Here is a 19132-nt window from a genome sequence, read left to right as displayed (position 1 = left end):
CATGGAAGACGTTCTGAACCGTGTGTTTGCAGATGAGGCGTCCTCTGTGAGCGATGACATGGAGGAAGGCCTGAAGATGTCATGGAGGAAGGCCTGAAGATGATGTCATGGAGGAAGGCCTGAAGGCGATGTCATGGAGGAAGGACTGAACACGATGTCATGGAGGAAGGACTGAAGACGATGTCATGGAGGAAGGACTGAAGACGATGTCATGGAGGAAGGACTGAACACGATGTCATGGAGGAAGGACTGAAGACGATGTCATGGAGGAAGGACTGAAGACGATGTCATGGAGGAAGGACTGAACACGATGTCATGGAGGAAGGACTGAACACGATGTCATGGAGGAAGGACTGAACACGATGTCATGGAGGAAGGACTGAACACGATGTCATGGAGGAAGGACTGAAGACGATGTCATGGAGGAAGGCCTGAACACGATGTCATAGAGGAAGGCCTGAAGACGATGTCATGGAGGAAGGCCTGAACACGATGTCATGGAGGAATGCCTGAAGAGACGGAAGATGAACATGATGTGGAAAAGATGAAGAGATGCAAACGTTGTGTTTCCATTGACGCAACTGAAGAACTCCATGCTGGAAGATGGCCACATGAAGACTCGTCCTCTCAAGATCTGGATCAACGGAGACCCCTTCCATGTCCAGATGCTGATCCACCTGGCTCGACTGGAGGAGGTGGCTGATGGCTGCTCAGCGCATGCAGCCATCTCAACCTACCAGAACAACCTGAAAGAACTTCTCCTTAAAAGCTGACCGCCCCCTGAAATCGGGCATTAGGATTACTTAAAAAAAAGATGTATATGTTTACATTACTTATTTTATAAAATCCCTGCAGTTTTTTAAGTCAAAAGACTGAAATCCAGACCTTTCTAGGACCATGTAAAGGTCCTTTGTCGGATAAACATGTATCTACCTCCCTCTGGTGGTTGGCTGCATCATTACATCAATGTGTATCACTTCACTCCGACATCACATCAAATTGGGGCAGTCCTGAGAAAAACATTTATCCAACTCGACTGCTTCACAGCACAGACATGGCAAAGCAATTGCTGAATTTGTCTCGAGCAGTTGAATCTAAATATATAACTTTCATAGCTCTACAATAAAGAATGCGACCTACACACTTCCTTAAACCTAAAATAAATAAAGAAGTAATTATGTGTGGAAGTAAAGAAATGTTTTATGTTGGAGGCAGACACATTGCATATGCTACAGAACAACAAAATGGAGCCCTTTACCTAGTCCTTCTCCCCTTGTCTATAGCAGGGACACACGCTGTTTAAATGGCCCAAATGTTGATTTAGGCCCTTTACCTAGTCCTTCTCCCCTTGTCTATAGAAGGGACACACGCTGTTTAAATGGACCAAATGTTGATTTAGACCCTTTACCTAGTCCTTCTCCCCTTGTCTATAGAAGGGACACACGCTGTTTAAATGGCCCAAATGTTGATTTAGGCCCTTTACATAGCCCTTCTCCACTTGTCTATAGCAGGGACACACGCTGTCTAAATGGCTCAAATGTTGATTTTGACATTCACAAATATAACAGATTTTGACGATCACTAATGTCATAATATGTTTGATAAAGTAATAAAATATTTTGTTGTTTCTAAAATGATTATAACTATATATTATATGAAAAGGCTTCCATATTTTGCTGGTATTTCTCTTCCTCAAACACCAAGACAATATCATCATCATAATCCTGAACCAGCTCCCTAGATTCTGTTGAATGGTTTTCCTTTGAGCCCGTCCATTGGGTAATCACCTGGTTTAACCAGTACCTTTCCACAGGGTGTGTCTATTAATATTCATCATTGCGCATGTATAAAAACATACGTATGTACGTACGCAAGTATAAAAACAATGATCACTGCCACAACTTCCTCTTTCAACACAGATCTCAGATCAACCAACACCGTAACAGAGGTAGGTTACTAAACATTTGTATAATACAGGTCGGTCTTGTTAGTGTTTATGTCTTTATATATATATATATATATTACAATGAGAAGGGAAGGGTACAGGTCAGTCTTGTTAGTGTTTATGTCTTTATATATATATATATATTACAATGAGAAGGGAAGGGTACAGGTCAGTCTTGTTAGTGTTTATATATATATATATATATATATATACTACAATGAGAAGGGAAGGGTACAGGTCAGTCTTGTTAGTGTTTATGTCTTTATATATATATATATATTACAATGAGAAGGGAAGGGTACAGGTCAGTCTTGTTAGTGTTTATATATATATATATATATATATATATATATATATATACTACAATGAGAAGGGAAGGGTACAGGTCAGTCTTGTTAGTGTTTATGTCTTTATATATATATATATATATTACAATGAGAAGGGAAGGGTTCAGGTCAGTCTTGTTAGTGTTTATGTCTTTATATATATATATATATTACAATGAGAAGGGAAGGGTTCAGGTCAGTCTTGTTAGTGTTTATGTCTTTATATATATATATATATTACAATGAGAAGGGAAGGGTTCAGGTCAGTCTTGTTAGTGTTTATGTCTTTATATATATATATATATATATATTACAATGAGAAGGGAAGGGTAAAGGTCAGTCTTGTTAATGTTTATGTCTTTATATATATATATATATTACAATGAGAAGGGAAGGGTACAGGTCAGTCTTGTTAGTGTTTATGTCTTTATATATATATATATATTACAATGAGAAGGGAAGGGTACAGGTCAGTCTTGTTAGTGTTTATGTCTATATATATATATATATTACAATGAGAAGGGATAGGGTACAGTTCAGTCTTGTTAGTGTTTATGTCTATATATATATATATATATATATTACAATGAGAAGGGAAGGGTAAAGGTCAGTCTTGTTAGTGTTTATATATATATATATATATATATATATATATATATATATATATATATATATATATATATATATATATATATATATTACAATGAGAAGGGAAGGGTACAGGTCAGTCTTGTTAGTGTTTATATATATATATATATATATATATATATATATATATATATATATATATATATATTACAATGAGAAGGGAAGGGTTCAGGTCAGTCTTGTTAGTGTTTATGTCTTTATATATATATATATATATATATATATATATATATATATATATTACAATGAGAAGGGAAGGGTACAGGTCAGTCTTGTTAATGTTTATGTCTATATATATATATATATATATATATATATATATATATATATATATATATATTACAATGAGAAGGGAAAGGTACAGGTCAGTCTTGTTAGTGTTTATATATATATATATATATATATATATATATATTACAATGAGAAGGGAAGGGTACAGGTCAGTCTTGTTAGTGTTTATGTCTATATATATATATATATATATATTACAATGAGAAGGGAAGGGTTCAGGTCAGTCTTGTTAGTGTTTATGTCTTTATATATATATATATATTACAATGAGAAGGGAAGGGTACAGGTCAGTCTTGTTAGTGTTTATGTCTATATATATATATATATATTACAATGAGAAGGGAAGGGTTCAGGTCAGCCTTGTTAGTGTTTAAACCATTTTAAACCATGATAATTTGAAACATGTACAGGGATTAAAGTGTGTTTGACTAAATGTTGAAAAACAAAATGTGGTCCCTATTCAAATCACTTTTTACCAATCATGACAAGTGAAAACGAATCTACTTGTGAAGAGAGAACCCATGTTATAATTGATTTGTTGTCGTGTTCTTTTAGTTCAAACTGTAAACTTTGTTTAGTTGAGTCCATGAATTCATGTTGAATCCTGTTGGGGGGCTTTTAGTTGAGTCCATGAATTCATGTTGAATCCTGTTGGGGGGGCTTTTCGTTGAGTCCATGAATTCATGTTGAATCCTGTTGGGGGGCTTTTAGTTGAGTCCATGAATTTATGTTGAATCCTGTTGGGGGGCTTTTAGTTGAGTCCATGAATTCATGTTGAATCCTGTTGGGGGGCTTTTAGTTGAGTCGATGAATTCACGTTGAATCCTGTTGGGGGGCTTTTAGTTGAGTCCATGAATTCATGTTGAATCCTGTTGGGGGGCTTTTAGTTGAGTCCATGAATTCACGTTGAATCCTGTTGGGGGGCTTTTAGTTGAGTCCATGAATTCACGTTGAATCCTGTTGGGGGGCTTTTAGTTGAGTCCATGAATTCACGTTGAATCCTGTTGGGGGGCTTTTAGTTGAGTCCATGAATTCACGTTGAATCCTGTTGGGGGGGCTTTTAGTTGAGTCCATGAATTCACGTTGAATCCTGTTGGGGGGCTTTTAGTTGAGTCCATGAATTCATGTTGAATCCTGTTGGGGGGCTTTTAGTTGAGTCCATGAATTCATGTTGAATCCTGTTGGGGGGCTTTTAGTTGAGTCCATGAATTCACGTTGAATCCTGTTGGGGGGCTTTTAGTTGAGTCCATGAATTCACGTTGAATCCTGTTGGGGGGCTTTTAGTTGAGTCCATGAATTCATGTTGAATCCTGTTGGGGGGCTTTTAGTTGAGTCCATGAATTCACGTTGAATCCTTTTGGGGGGCTTTTAGTTGAGTCCATGAATTCACGTTGAATCCTGTTGGGGGGCTTTTAGTTGAGTCCATGAATTCACGTTGAATCCTGTTGGGGGGCTTTTAGTTGAGTCCATGAATTCACGTTGAATCCTGTTGGGGGCTTTTAGTTGAGTCCATGAATTCATGTTGAATCCTGTTGGGGGGCTTTAGTTGAGTCCATGAATTCACGTTGAATCCTGTTGGGGGGCTTTTAGTTGAGTCCATGAATTCACGTTGAATCCTGTTGGGGGGCTTTTAGTTGAGTCCATGAATTCACGTTGAATCCTGTTGGGGGGCTTTTAGTTGAGTCCATGAATTCACGTTGAATCCTGTTGGGGGGCTTTTAGTTGAGTCCATGAATTCACGTTGAATCCTGTTGGGGGGCTTTTAGTTGAGTCCATGAATTCATGTTGAATCCTGTTGGGGGGCTTTTAGTTGAGTCCATGAATTCACGTTGAATCCTGTTGGGGGGCTTTTAGTTGAGTCCATGAATTCACGTTGAATCCTGTTGGGGGGCTTTAGTTGAGTCCATGAATTCACGTTGAATCCTGTTGGGGGGCTTTTAGTTGAGTCCATGAATTCACGTTGAATCCTGTTGGGGGGCTTTTAGTTGAGTCCATGAATTCATGTTGAATCCTGTTGGGGGGCTTTTAGTTGAGTCCATGAATTCACGTTGAATCCTGTTGGGGGGGCTTTTAGTTGAGTCCATGAATTCACGTTGTATCCTGTTGGGGGGCTTTTAGTTGAGTCCATGAATTCATGTTGAATCCTGTTGGGGGGCTTTTAGTTGAGTCCATGAATTCACGTTGAATCCTGTTGGGGGGCTTTTAGTTGAGTCCATGAATTCATGTTGAATCCTGTTGGGGGGGGGCTTTTAGTTGAGTCCATGAATTCACGTTGAATCCTGTTGGGGGGCTATTAGTTGAGTCCATGAATTCACGTTGAATCCTGTTGGGGGGCTTTTAGTTGAGTCCATGAATTCACGTTGAATCCTGTTGGGGGGCTTTTAGTTGAGTCCATGAATTCACGTTGAATCCTGTTGGGGGGCTTTTAGTTGAGTCCATGAATTAATGTTGTATCCTGTTGGGGGGCTTTTAGTTGAGTCCATGAATTAATGTTGTATCCTGTTGGGGGGCTTTTAGTTGAGTCCATGAATTCACGTTGAATCCTGTTGGGGGGCTTTTAGTTGAGTCCATGAATTCATGTTGAATCCTGTTGGGGGGCTTTTAGTTGAGTCCATGAATTCACGTTGAATCCTGTTGGGTGTTCCCCACTCTAGTTTTAACCCCCGTGCACATGGATATATTCTTAGCTAAAGAATGTTATTTGTCTGTGGTGCCATCGTGGCTATCCAGGAACGATAGCATTAGCAAGGTGGAAACAAAGAAAAATCCTATGGAAAATGCTAACAGAGAACTGTCTTAGTTATGACTGTCTTGAGGGCTAAAGCTGTTTCGAGAACCTGTTCAGGTGACTTCGTGATTCATACTTAGGAATGTGATCTATCATGATTATTCTATTTTAGGTCTGTGATGAGATGTATGGAAGCTATTTGAATTGAATAGACTGAAACCGGTTGGTTTAGGGTGGGGCATGACGATGTGCAGGTGAGCACAACAGCAGAACATGGTCTATTGTTGAACATCCACAGATAGACTAGTCTAAAGTGTTACCCATGAAGGCTGTAGCTGTTAACAACAAACATTGAGCCATTATCTTACGTCAGATAGCTTGACGATTTCATCTGCTCTGACATACTGTATTAACTTTATTTGATCAAAGATCAAGAGCGTTTGAATCCCAACAGAACACAGACCATCCCCAACAGAACACAGACCATCCCCAACAGAACACAGACCACCCCCAACAGAACACAGACCATCCCCAACAGAACACAGACCATCCCCAACAGAACACAGACCATCCCCAACAGAACACAGACCATCCCCAACAGAACACAGACCACCCCCAACAGAACACAGACCATCCTCAATGGAACACAGACCATCCCCAACAGAACACAGACCATCCCAACAGAACACAGACCATCAGTGAAGAGTACACGGCATAAAATAATGAAGGATCTCAATTGTGTTTCCTTGGTTCCTCGCATCCTCTCTCCTTGCCTCCTTTTCAAAACCCATTGGATTAGTTTTAAATGTTAATATTTTTTATTTAACCTTTATTTAACTAGGCAAGTCAGTTAAGAACAAATTCTTATTTACAATGACGGCCTACACCATCAAAACCCTCCCCTAACCCAGACGACGCTTGGCCAATTGTGCGCCGCCCTATGGGACTCCCAATCCCGGCCGGTTGTGAAACAGCCTGGATTCGACCCAGGGACTGTAGTGAAGCCTCTAGCACTGAAATGCAGTGCCTTAGATTGATGCGCCACTCGGGAACTCGAGAAGGTGCGTCACTTGCCACCAACAGATGGTGGCGAGGAAAGATGACAAGAGCAATTAATTAATCAATCAAGTAAATGCTATTTAAATGTAAAGGTCAACAGGAGTCCTTCCTATGAGCACAAGACGTTGAAAATATATTGTTGGTTGAAAAGGCTTAAAAGATGTTGAAAAACGAGACATCTTTCAACCATATTTTGCTGGTATTTCTTTTCCTCAAACACCAAGACAATATCATCATCATAATCCTGAACCAGCTCCCTAGATTCTGTTGAATGGTTTTCCTTTGAGCCCGTCCATTGGGTAATCACCTGGTTTAACCAGTACCTTTCCGCAGGGTGTGTCTGTTAATATTCATCATTGTACAGGTATAAAAACATACGTATGTACGTACGCAAGTATAAAAGCAATGATCACTGACACAACTTCCTCTTTCAACACAGATCTCAGATCAACCAACACCGTAACAGAGGTAGGTTACTAAACATTTGTATAATACTTTGAATAGAACATTATCAAACAGACTCTACATTCTCACTGGCAGTAGGATTGTTATCGTAGGCTGTGAGCTTTCTATTATTCAAATCCAATGAGAAGGGAAGGGTTCAGGTCAGTCTTGTTAGTGTTTATGTCTTTATATATATATATATATTACAATGAGAAGGGAAGGGTACAGGTCAGTCTTGTTAGTGTTTATGTCTTTATATATATATATATATATATATATATATATTCCAATGAGAAGGGAAGGGTACAGGTCAGTCTTGTTAGTGTTTAAACCATTTTAAACCATGATAATATGAAACATGTACAGGGATTAAAGTGTGTTTGACTAAATGTTCAAAAACAAAATGTGGTCCCCATTTAAATCACTTTTTACCAATCATGACAAGTGAAAACTAATCTACTTGTGAAGAGAGAACACATGTTATAATTGATTTGTTGTCATGTATCTTTTAGTTCAAACTGTAAACTTTGTTTAGTTGAGTCCATGAATTCATGTTGAATCCTGTTGGGGGGCTTTTAGTTGAGTCCATGAATTCATGTTGAATCCTGTTGGGGGGCTTTTCGTTGAGTCCATGAATTCATGTTGAATCCTGTTGGGGGGCTTTTTGTTGAGTCCATGAATTCATGTTGAATCCTGTTGGGGGGCTTTTCGTTGAGTCCATGAATTCATGTTGAATCCTGTTGGGGGGGCTTTTAGTTGAGTCCATGAATTAATGTTGAATCCTGTTGGGGGGGCTTTTAGTTGAGTCCATGAATTCACGTTGAATCCTGTTGGGGGGCTTTTAGTTGAGTCCATGAATTCATGTTGAATCCTGTTGGGGGGGCTTTTAGTTGAGTCCATGAATTCATGTTGAATCCTGTTGGGGGGGCTTTTAGTTGAGTCCATGAATTAATGTTGAATCCTGTTGGGGGGGCTTTTAGTTGAGTCCATGAATTCATGTTGAATCCTGTTGGGGGGGCTTTTAGTTGAGTCCATGAATTCACGTTGAATCCTGTTGGGGGGGCTTTTAGTTGAGTCCATGAATTCACGTTGAATCCTGTTGGGGGGGCTTTTAGTTGAGTCCATGAATTAATGTTGAATCCTGTTGGGGGGGCTTTTAGTTGAGTCCATGAATTCACGTTGAATCCTGTTGGGGGGGCTTTTAGTTGAGTCCATGAATTCACGTTGAATCCTGTTGGGGGGCTTTTAGTTGAGTCCATGAATTCATGTTGAATCCTGTTGGGGGGGCTTTTAGTTGAGTCCATGAATTCACGTTGAATCCTGTTGGGGGGCTTTTAGTTGAGTCCATGAATTCATGTTAAATCCTGTTGGGTGTTCCCCACTCTTTTTTAACACTTGTGCACATGGATATATTCTTAGCTCAGGAATGTTCCAGAGTGATCCATCATCAGATCAAATGGCTTCAAATAACAAAACAATGAAAATGCCTGAACCTCATAATAACAAGGTCAGTATAATGTTTATAACACATTTCTAATCCATCATGAAGTATTTGTTTAGTATATTGATAATGACTATCAGGTTTTGATAAGCTTTAACATGCCTAAGAATCCTCGGAATATGTTATGGGGGCATGATTTATTATAATTTAACCAGACAAATATAATATTTATAAAGAACAGTAACATTCTTTATAAATTCCTCCACAGGAAGAACACTATCACCTATTCTCCTTTTCTAGCGGAGATACGGCCCTGAAATACAACGGGGAAATCACCTGTACCGAACCTGGCAACATATTAGAAGTTCTCAAAAGAAATGAGATCTTCCGTGAACTCATGGATAAGGTGGAGGGGAGAGAAGTTGTCATTGTGAATCAAAAAGGGGCCATAGTGGAGCACTTTCCATGTTGCTTAATTAAGAAAGATGAGACCCTCGTTATATACACTCTCCCTAAAACTGAAACACCGGCCATAGATGGGAAAAGGGAACTTGAACAGGGAAAAGAAGTTGAACAGGGAAAAGAAGTTGAACAGGGAAAAGAAGTTGAACAGGGAAAAGAAGTTGAACAGGGAAAAGAACTTGAACAGCAAAAATCCACATTTGTCACTTTCTGTGTTGAGGCAAAAGGTGGGAAATACATGACAGGCAAGGAGATACTTAAAAAAAAAAAACATAAGAAATATAGCCCTCTCTGTATCTATGCAAAACATGGGGATACAGTCAAGTCAGCTCTGGAATCAGATGGGCGCTTCTCAGACATAGTGTTTGAAAAAACATGTATACTCCATGAGGTACCCCAAAATCGAACACATATTGTTATGTCCACTGTAGTAAACTCGGCAAAAGATCGCAAATTTCAAATTGCTCAAATGGAACAGACAAGAAAAAAAGCGAGTGCCACCACAAAATCAAATATTTCTGACACAGGATTCAAATCTGAGGGTGACACCACACAACCCTCTCAGTCCAACCCAAATTCAACATCAGAGGAGGGGCCCTCTGTGGAAAATATGACACAGGAGCGACAGGAAATACAGGCAAATAAGAAACAAAAATACATTCCCATGCCAGATTCTAGGGAAATTCTGCAGATCTTACACAACCAGTTTAAAGGTTTACTAGATCACATGAAGAGTCGGTATCCACAGGAGAAATCTGAGTCTGAAGTGATAGAGTTGATGAGGGAGGAATTTGGTAAGAAATCGGAGGGTTTTACTGAAGTGTACAGATTAACAGAGCTGGCAGAAGTGACCACCTCAGTCTGTAAGGTCGAACACAAATTGACTGAAGGCACAGGTTTCCTGCTGTTCGATAACTTCATCCTGACAAATGGTCATTTGTTCAAGGATGAAGGTGTACTTGTGGGAAAGACACTGTCGCTTCCCATAACTGTCACGTTTAATTTTGACACCCCACATGGATCAGGTCAGTGGAAGGTAAATGTTAAACCAGAAGTGGTTGCCATCCAATATGGAGTTGATAGGTGGAAGCGTCAGGTTGACCATGCCATACTGGAGTTGAGGACCCCATTAAAAGGCAAGAAGTTTCCTCCAGGTCTCCTTCAGAAGTATGGCCCAGTCCCTCAGACAGGTGGGATCTACATCATTGGCCATCCAGATGGAGGGTTTAAAAAGATGGACTACACGACCATAATAGAGGTCGAACAAAGAAATGCAGCTGAGAGCAAACATTTAGGAGAAAACCAGAGCTCGATTATGTTAATCAAAGAAATAATTGGGGGTAATGAGTTTTATGAGCAGATAATGCAGGGGAAACCGGATGTGCTGACCTATAACACCTTCTGCCTTTATGGAGCCTCTGGGTCTCCGGTTATAAATCCCAGTCATTGTCAAGTAATTAATGGCATCCCAGTATATGGCTGCCAGGTGATTGCCATGCATACTGGTGGCTTTTCTTACAAATGTAAGGAAACTCATGAAACTCAGAGTGTGATTGAATATGCAATCCCTCTCAGGACCATTCTAGAAAACGTATTGGTCTACTTGGTGGAGACAAACAATGTTCAAACATTGTCAAGATTCACCGATGTTGCCATGAAAAACCCACATCTGTTTGAGCTCATTGCCATTCTTATCACTGAGCTGGAGGCCACAAGTCCACCTGAATACACGGATATCCTTAACGGAATATGGAACACAATATCACAAAGTGGTAAAAGAGATGAGATGCAGAAATTGATCATTGAAAGAAGTGTAGGTATATCAGGGATTGGATTGAGGTGCTGAACTGTGCTTTAACAGAAGTTGGGGTGGATCTGACTGCGGATGTCACCTGTGAGTTGGGAAGCAGCTCTAGGAAATTTAAATCAAATAAAACAATTATGCTTTTATTGTCACACACACCAGATATGTGCAGTGAAATGGGTTGTTTTACAGGCTCAGCCATAGTAGTACAGCACCCCAGGAGCAAATTAGGGTTAAGTGCCTTGTTCAAGGGCACAGAGACAGATTCATTACCTTGTCAGCTTTGGAATTCGAACCAGTGACCTTTCAGTTGCTAGCCCAAAACTCTAACCTCTAGGTTACCCGCTGCCCATCTAGTCTACCCACCTTCCCCTTCGCTTATTTTCAACTGTAGACATCAGCTATAGAGGGATATGGTGATGTGCCCATTTTATTTAGGAAAGCCACGATATCACATATCATCGCTGTAGGGTGAAAACCTCATCTCCAAAACACACTTTTCAGGAAATTGAAAAACGACCATATTTTATCATTAACGAACATTTAAAAAATAAAGGAGAGCCGCACACTCTAGGAGCTCAGATGCAAAAATATTTTATGTCCAACGTTTCGACAGACAATCTGTCTTCATCAGTGTATAATGACAAACACTGTGAGATGACTCATTTATATAGTGTCAAAAGACACACACAGGTGTCTGTAATCATGGCCGGGTGTGACCTGATATCATTGGTTAGTTCTCATATATTAAAATAGCATACAAAAAACATAAATGGATAGCGTACGATCATAGATACAATTTGGCTACATAAGCCTTTACAATAGCAAAATTACAATAATCACAAGAATGGCTTCAGAGGGTTTTCTTCCAAAAAGTGGGCCACACTTTTTGGAAGAAAACCATCTGTCGAGTTTTTGCACCTAATGGTGCTACGATGCTCTGAGATACGTACTTTTAATTCACGCTTTGTTTTACCCACATAATTTTTACCACAAGGACAAGTTATAAGATAAATAACTGCCTTAGTGGAGCACGTGATAACTAACACCTTTGATTGGGATCTGTTTCCCTGTTTGGGGGTGTTTGAAGGATCTACATTTATAAGTGTCATTGCATTGAGTACAGCCGTTAGACTTGTAGTTTCCATCCAGTAGGGGGCGCAAATAGACGTTGTTCAGGAATATCTTGTGGTGGTAAATCAGAGTTCACGAATTGGTCTCTGAGATTTCTGCCCTGTGAGAATACGACCGAGGGAAGGTCCGAAAACACATTACCGATACTATCATTGGATCTTAGAATGTGCCAATGTTTGAACGATTTCCTTAATTTGTTCAGAGCACTTAGAATAGCAGGTAGTTAGAATGCAAGAATGGTTCTTTTTGTGAGTCTGACCTTTAAAAAGGTCATGTCTTGTTTTGAAATTTCTCAATGGCAGTATTAATCTGATCATTTTTGTACCCCCTCTCCTTGAACTTTCTTTGAGTATCAGCCATATTTCTGTCAATCTGATTGTTTTTTTACAAATAATTTTGATTCGACAGAATTGGCTGTAGGGCAAACTGTTTTTCAAGGGAAGTGGGTGACAACTATCGGCCCTCAACCAACTGTTACGATCAGTAGGTTTCCTGTAAAGATCGGTGGGTGACAACTATCGGCCCTCAACCAACTGTTACGATCAGGTTTCCTGTAAAGATCGGTGGGTGACAAGTATCGGCCCTCAACCAACTATTACGATCAGTAGGTTTCCTGTAAAGATCGGTGGGTGACAAGTATCGGCCCTCAACCAACTGTTACGATCAGTAGGTTTCCTGTAAAGATCGGTGGGTGACAAGTATCGGCCTTCAACCAACTATTACGATCAGGTTTCCTGTAAAGATCGGTGGGTGACAAGTATCGGCCCTCAACCAACTATTACGATCAGTAGGTTTCCTGTAAAGATCGGTGGGTGACAAGTATCGGCCCTCAACCAACTGTTACGATGAGCAGCTTTCCTGTAAAGATCGGTGGGTGACAAGTATCGGCCCTCAACCAACTGTTACGATCAGTAGGTTTCCTGTAAAGATCGGTGGGTGACAAGTATCGGCCCTCAACCAACTATTACGATCAGTAGGTTTCCTGTAAAGATCGGTGGGTGACAAGTATCGGCCCTCAACCAACTATTACGATCAGTAGGTTTCCTGTAAAGATCGGTGGGTGACAAGTATCGGCCCTCAACCAACTATTACGATCAGTAGGTTTCCTGTAAAGATCGGTGGGTGACAAGTATCGGCCCTCAACCAACTATTACGATCAGTAGGTTTCCTGTAAAGATCGGTGGGGTGACAAGTATCGGCCCTCAACCAACTATTACGATCAGTAGGTTTCCTGTAAAGATCGGTGGGTGACAAGTATCGGCCCTCAACCAACTATTACGATCAGTAGGTTTCCTGTAAAGATCGGTGGGTGACAAGTATCGGCCCTCAACCAACTATTACGATCAGTAGGTTTCCTGTAAAGATCGGTGGGTGACAAGTATCGGCCCTCAACCAACTGTTACGATGAGTAGGTTTCCTGTAAAGATCGGTGGGTGACAAGTATCGGCCCTCAACCAACTATTACGATCAGTAGGTTTCCTGTAAAGATCGGTGGGTGACAAGTATCGGCCCTCAACCAACTATTACGATCAGTAGGTTTCCTGTAAAGATCGGTGGGTGACAAGTATCGGCCCTCAACCAACTGTTACGATGAGCAGCTTTCCTGTAAAGATCGGTGGGTGACAAGTATCGGCAAGTCTGTCATGGAAAGAGCAGGTGTTCTTAATGTTTTGTACACTCAGTGTATATCAGTGCTTTTTACTTTTCAATAAAAGTAGCCTTCAGTGCAAATATTCTCCCTCAATCATGTGTTATGGAGTGTGTTTATTTTCCAGGCAATTTGAGTTTTGACTTATTTCTCCTACAACACATCCTGACTCTCCTCCTCCACTCTGCTGTTCTGGGGAGCGTTCAGCGGAAAGCAACGTTTTGGAACGATCAGATAGATATATATAGTAGTAATAATAATAATAATTATTATTATTAATATATTTGCAAAAGCGCTTTCCACTATACAAGAAAATTCTCAAAGTGCATAAAATAAAATAATTATAATAACAAATAACCATATCATGAAAAGCAACAAAGTCTAGGAGGGTAGCTACAGGATAGAGATATCAAACTGTCTCAGAGGAGTGCTGATTTAGGATCAGTTTTGCATTTAAGATCACAATGAATAAGATTAGAGGACAGAGGGGTGTGACCTGGGCCCTTATCCACAAAGAGTCTCAGAGTAGGAGTGCTGATCTAGGATCTTTCCATATAATCAATAAAACTGATCCTAGATCAGCCCTACTCTGAGAGGTTTAATACATACAGCCCCTGGTGTTCTGTGGAGCCTGGTCTCCCCTCCTGATTCACTGATCACAGCACAGACCATCCCCAACAGAACACAGACCATCCCCAACAGAACACAGACCATCCCCAACAGAACACAGACCATCCCCAACAGAACACAGACCATCCCCAAAAGAGCACAGACCATCCCCAACAGAACACAGACCATCCCCAACAGAACACAGACCATCCCCAACAGAACACAGACCATCCCCAAGAGAACACAAACCATCCCCAACAGAACACAGACCATCCCCAACAGAACACAGACCATCCCCAACAGAACACAGACCATCCCCAACGGAACACAGACCATCCCCAAGGGAACACAGACCATCCCCAACAGAACACAGCGACCATCTCTAACAGAACACAGACCATCCCCAACAGAACACAGACCATCCCCAACAGAACACAGACCACCCCCAACAGAACACAGACCATCCCCAACAGAACACAGCGACCATCTCTAACAGAACACAGACCATCCCCAACAGAACACAGACCATCCCCAACAGAACACAGACCATCCCCAACAGAGCACAGACCATCCCCAAAAGAACACAGACCATCCCCAACAGAACACAGACCATCCCCAACAGAACACAGACCATCCCCAACAGAACACAAACCATCCCCAACAGAACACAGACCATCCCCAACAGAACACAGACCATCCCCAACAGAACACAGACCATCCCCAACGGAACACAGACCATCCCCAAGGGAACACAGACCATCCCCAACAGAACACAGCGACCATCTCTAACAGAACACAGACCATCCCCAACAGAACACAGACCATCCCCAACAGAACACAGACCATCCCCAACAGAACAAAGACCATCCCGAACAGAACACAGCGACCATCTCTAACAGAACACAGACCATCCCCAACAGAACACAGACCATCCCCAACGGAACACAGACCATCCCCAAGGGAACACAGACCATCCCCAACAGAACACAGCGACCATCTCTAACAGAACACAGACCATGCCCAACAGAACACAGACCATCCCCAACAGAACACAGACCATCCCCAACAGAACACAGACCATCCCCAACAGAACACAAACCATCCCCAACACAACACAGACCATCCCCAACAGAACCCAGACCATTCCCAACAGAACACAGACCATCCCCAACGGAACACAGACCATCCCCAAGGGAACACAGACCATCCCCAACAGAACACAGCGACCATCTCTAACAGAACACAGACCATCCCCAACAGAACACAGACCATCCCCAACAGAACACAGACCATCCCCAACAGAACACAGACCATCCCCAACAGAACACAGACCATCTCCAACAGAACACAGACCATCCCCAACAGAACACAGACCATCCCCAACAGAACATAGACCATCTCCAACAGAACACAGACCATCCCCAACAGAACACAGACCATCCCCAACAGAACATAGACCATCTCCAACAGAACACAGACCATCCCCACCAGAACACAGAACACAGACCATCCCCAACAGAACACAGACCATCCCCAACAGAACACAGACCATCCCCAAAAGAACACAGACCATCCCCAACAGAACACAGACCATCTCCAACAGAACACAGACCATCTCCAACAGAACACAGACCATCCCCAACAGAACACAGACCATCCCCAACAGACCATCTCCAACAGAACACAGACCATCTCCAACAGAACACAGACCATCCCCAACAGAACACAGACCATCCCCGACAGAACACAGACCATCCCCAACAGAACACAGACCATCCCCGACAGAACACAGACCATCCCCAACAGAACTCAGCGACCATCTCTAACAGAACACAGACCATCCCCAACAGAACACAGACCATCCCCAACAGAACACAGACCATCCCCAACAGAACACAGGCCATCCCCAACAGAACACACAGACCATCCCCAACAGAACACAGACCATCCCCAACAGAACACAGACCATCCCCAACAGAACACAGACCATCCCCAACAGAACACATACCATCCCCAATAGAACACAGCGACCATCCCCAACAGAACACAGACCATCCCCAACAGAACACAGACCATCCCCAACAGAACACAGACCATCGCCAACAGAAGACAGACCATCCCCAACAGAACACAGACCAACCCCAACAGAACACAGACCATCCCCAACAGAACACAGCGACCATCCTCAACGGAACACAGCGACCATCCCCAACAGAACACAGCGACCATCCTTAACAGAACACAGACCACACAGACCATCCCCAACAGAACACAGCGACTATCCCCAACAGAACACAGCGACCATCCCCAACAGAACACAGCGACCATCCCCAACAGAACACAGACCATCCCCAACAGAACACAGACCATCCCCAACAGAACACAGACCATCTCTAACAGAACACAGACCATCCCCAACAGAACACAGACCATCCCCAACAGAACACAGATCATCCCCAACAGAACACAGGCCATCCCCAACAGAACACACAGACCATCCCCAACAGAACACAGACCATCCCCAACAGAACACAGACCATCCCCAACAGAACACAGACCATCCCCAACAGAACACAGACCATCCCCAATAGAACACAGCGACCATCCCCAACAGAACACAGACCATCCCCAACAGAACACAGACCATCCCCAACAGAAGACAGGACCATCCCCAACAGAAGACAGACCATCCCCAACAGAACACAGACCAACCCCAACAGAACACAGACCATCCCCAACAGAACACAGCGACCATCCTCAACAGAACACAGCGACCATCCCCAACAGAACACAGCGACCATCCCCAACAGAACACAGACCACACAGACCATCCCCAACAGAACACAGCGACCATCCCCAAAAGAACACAGCGACCATCCCCAACAGAACACAGCGACCATCCCCAACAGAACACAGCGACCATCCCCAACAGAACACAGACCATCCCCAACAGAACACAAACCATCCCCAACAGAACACAGACCATCCCCAACAGAACACAGACCATCCCCAACAGAACACAGACCATCCCCAACGGAACACAGACCATTCCCAAGGGAACACAGACCATCCCCAACAGAACACAGCGACCATCTCTAACAGAGCACAGACCATCCCCAACAGAACACAGACCATCCCCAACAGAACACAGACCATCCCCAACAGAACACAGACCATCCCCAACAGAACACAGACCATCCCCAACAGAACACAGACCATCCCCAACAGAGCACAGACCATCCCCAACAGAACACAGACCATCCCCAACAGAACACAGACCATCCCCAACAGAACACAGACCATCCCCAACAGAACACAAACCATCCCCAACAGAACACAGACCATCCCCAACAGAACACAGACCATCCCCAACAGAACACAGACCATCCCCAAGGGAACACAGACCATCCCCAAGGGAACACAGACCATCCCCAACAGAACACAGCGACCATCTCTAACAGAACACAGACTATCCCCAACAGAACACAGACCATCCCCAACAGAACACAGACCATCCCCAACAGAACACAGACCATCCCCAACAGAACACAGACCATCCCCAACAGAACACAGCGACCATCTCTAACAGAACACAGACCATCCCCAACAGAACACAGACCATCCCCAACGGAACACAGACCATCCCCAAGGGAACACAGACCATCCCCAACAGAACACAGCGACCATCTCTAACAGAACACAGACCATCCCCAACAGAACACAGACCATCCCCAACAGAACACAGACCATCCCCAACAGAACACAGACCATCCCCAACAGAACACAGCGACCATCTCTAACAGAACACAGACCATCCCCAACAGAACACAGACCATCCCCAACGGAACACAGACCATCCCCAAGGGAACACAGACCATCCCCAACAGAACACAGCGACCATCTCTAACAGAACACAGACCATGCCCAACAGAACACAGACCATCCCCAACAGAACACAGACCGTCCCCAACAGAACACAGACCATCCCAACAGAACACAAACCATCCCCAACAGAACACAGACCATCCCCAACAGAACACAGACCATTCCCAACAGAACACAGACCATCCCCAACGAAACACAGACCAGCCCCAAGGGAACACAGACCATCCCCAACAGAACACAGCGACCATCTCTAACAGAACACAGACCATCCCCAACAGAACACAGACCATCCCCAACAGAACACAGACCATCCCCAACAGAACACAGACCATCCCCAACAGAACACAGACCATCTCCAACAGAACACAGACCATCCCCAACAGAACACAGACCATCCCCAACAGAACATAGACCATCTCCAACAGAACACAGACCATCCCCAACAGAACACAGACCATCCCCAACAGAACATAGACCATCTCCAACAGAACACAGACCATCCCCAACAGAACACAGACCATCCCCAACAGAACACAGACCATCCCCAACAGAACACAGACCATCCCCAAAAGAACACAGACCATCCCCAACAGAACACAGACCATCTCCAACAGAACACAGACCATCTCCAACAGAACACAGACCATCCCCAACAGAACACAGACCATCCCCAACAGAACACAGACCATCTCCAACAGAACACAGACC

At 43.0% G+C, this 19132-nt stretch overlaps 1 protein-coding gene across 3 annotated transcripts; it reads left to right on the top strand.

The window, feature by feature from the left end:
- The first annotated feature begins 1869 nt into the window (after window positions 1-1869).
- On the top strand, window positions 1870-11703 carry LOC115182054 (protein FAM111A-like). 3 transcript variants are annotated; one of them, XM_029743697.1, is made up of 4 exons: window positions 1870-1948; window positions 7437-7465; window positions 8861-8948; window positions 9151-11703. In XM_029743697.1, the coding sequence occupies exons 3-4, from the start codon at window positions 8868-8870 to the stop codon at window positions 11188-11190; spliced, it is 2121 nt and encodes a 706-aa protein (XP_029599557.1). In that variant the 5' UTR covers window positions 1870-1948; window positions 7437-7465; window positions 8861-8867; the 3' UTR covers window positions 11191-11703. The 3 variants fall into 3 exon arrangements, with proteins under 3 accessions (XP_029599557.1, XP_029599558.1, XP_029599556.1); XM_029743698.1 differs by lacking the exon at window positions 1870-1948 and having other exon boundaries at window positions 6945-7465; XM_029743696.1 differs by lacking the exons at window positions 1870-1948; window positions 7437-7465 and having other exon boundaries at window positions 8724-8948.
- Window positions 11704-19132: the final 7429 nt, after the last annotated feature.

Source organism: Salmo trutta, unplaced genomic scaffold, assembly GCF_901001165.1.
Source record: "Salmo trutta unplaced genomic scaffold, fSalTru1.1, whole genome shotgun sequence".
Taxonomy (NCBI): Eukaryota; Metazoa; Chordata; class Actinopteri; order Salmoniformes; family Salmonidae; genus Salmo; species Salmo trutta.
The sequence above is the reverse complement of the archived record's forward strand: the minus strand, read 5'-3'. Positions and strand labels throughout refer to the sequence as shown.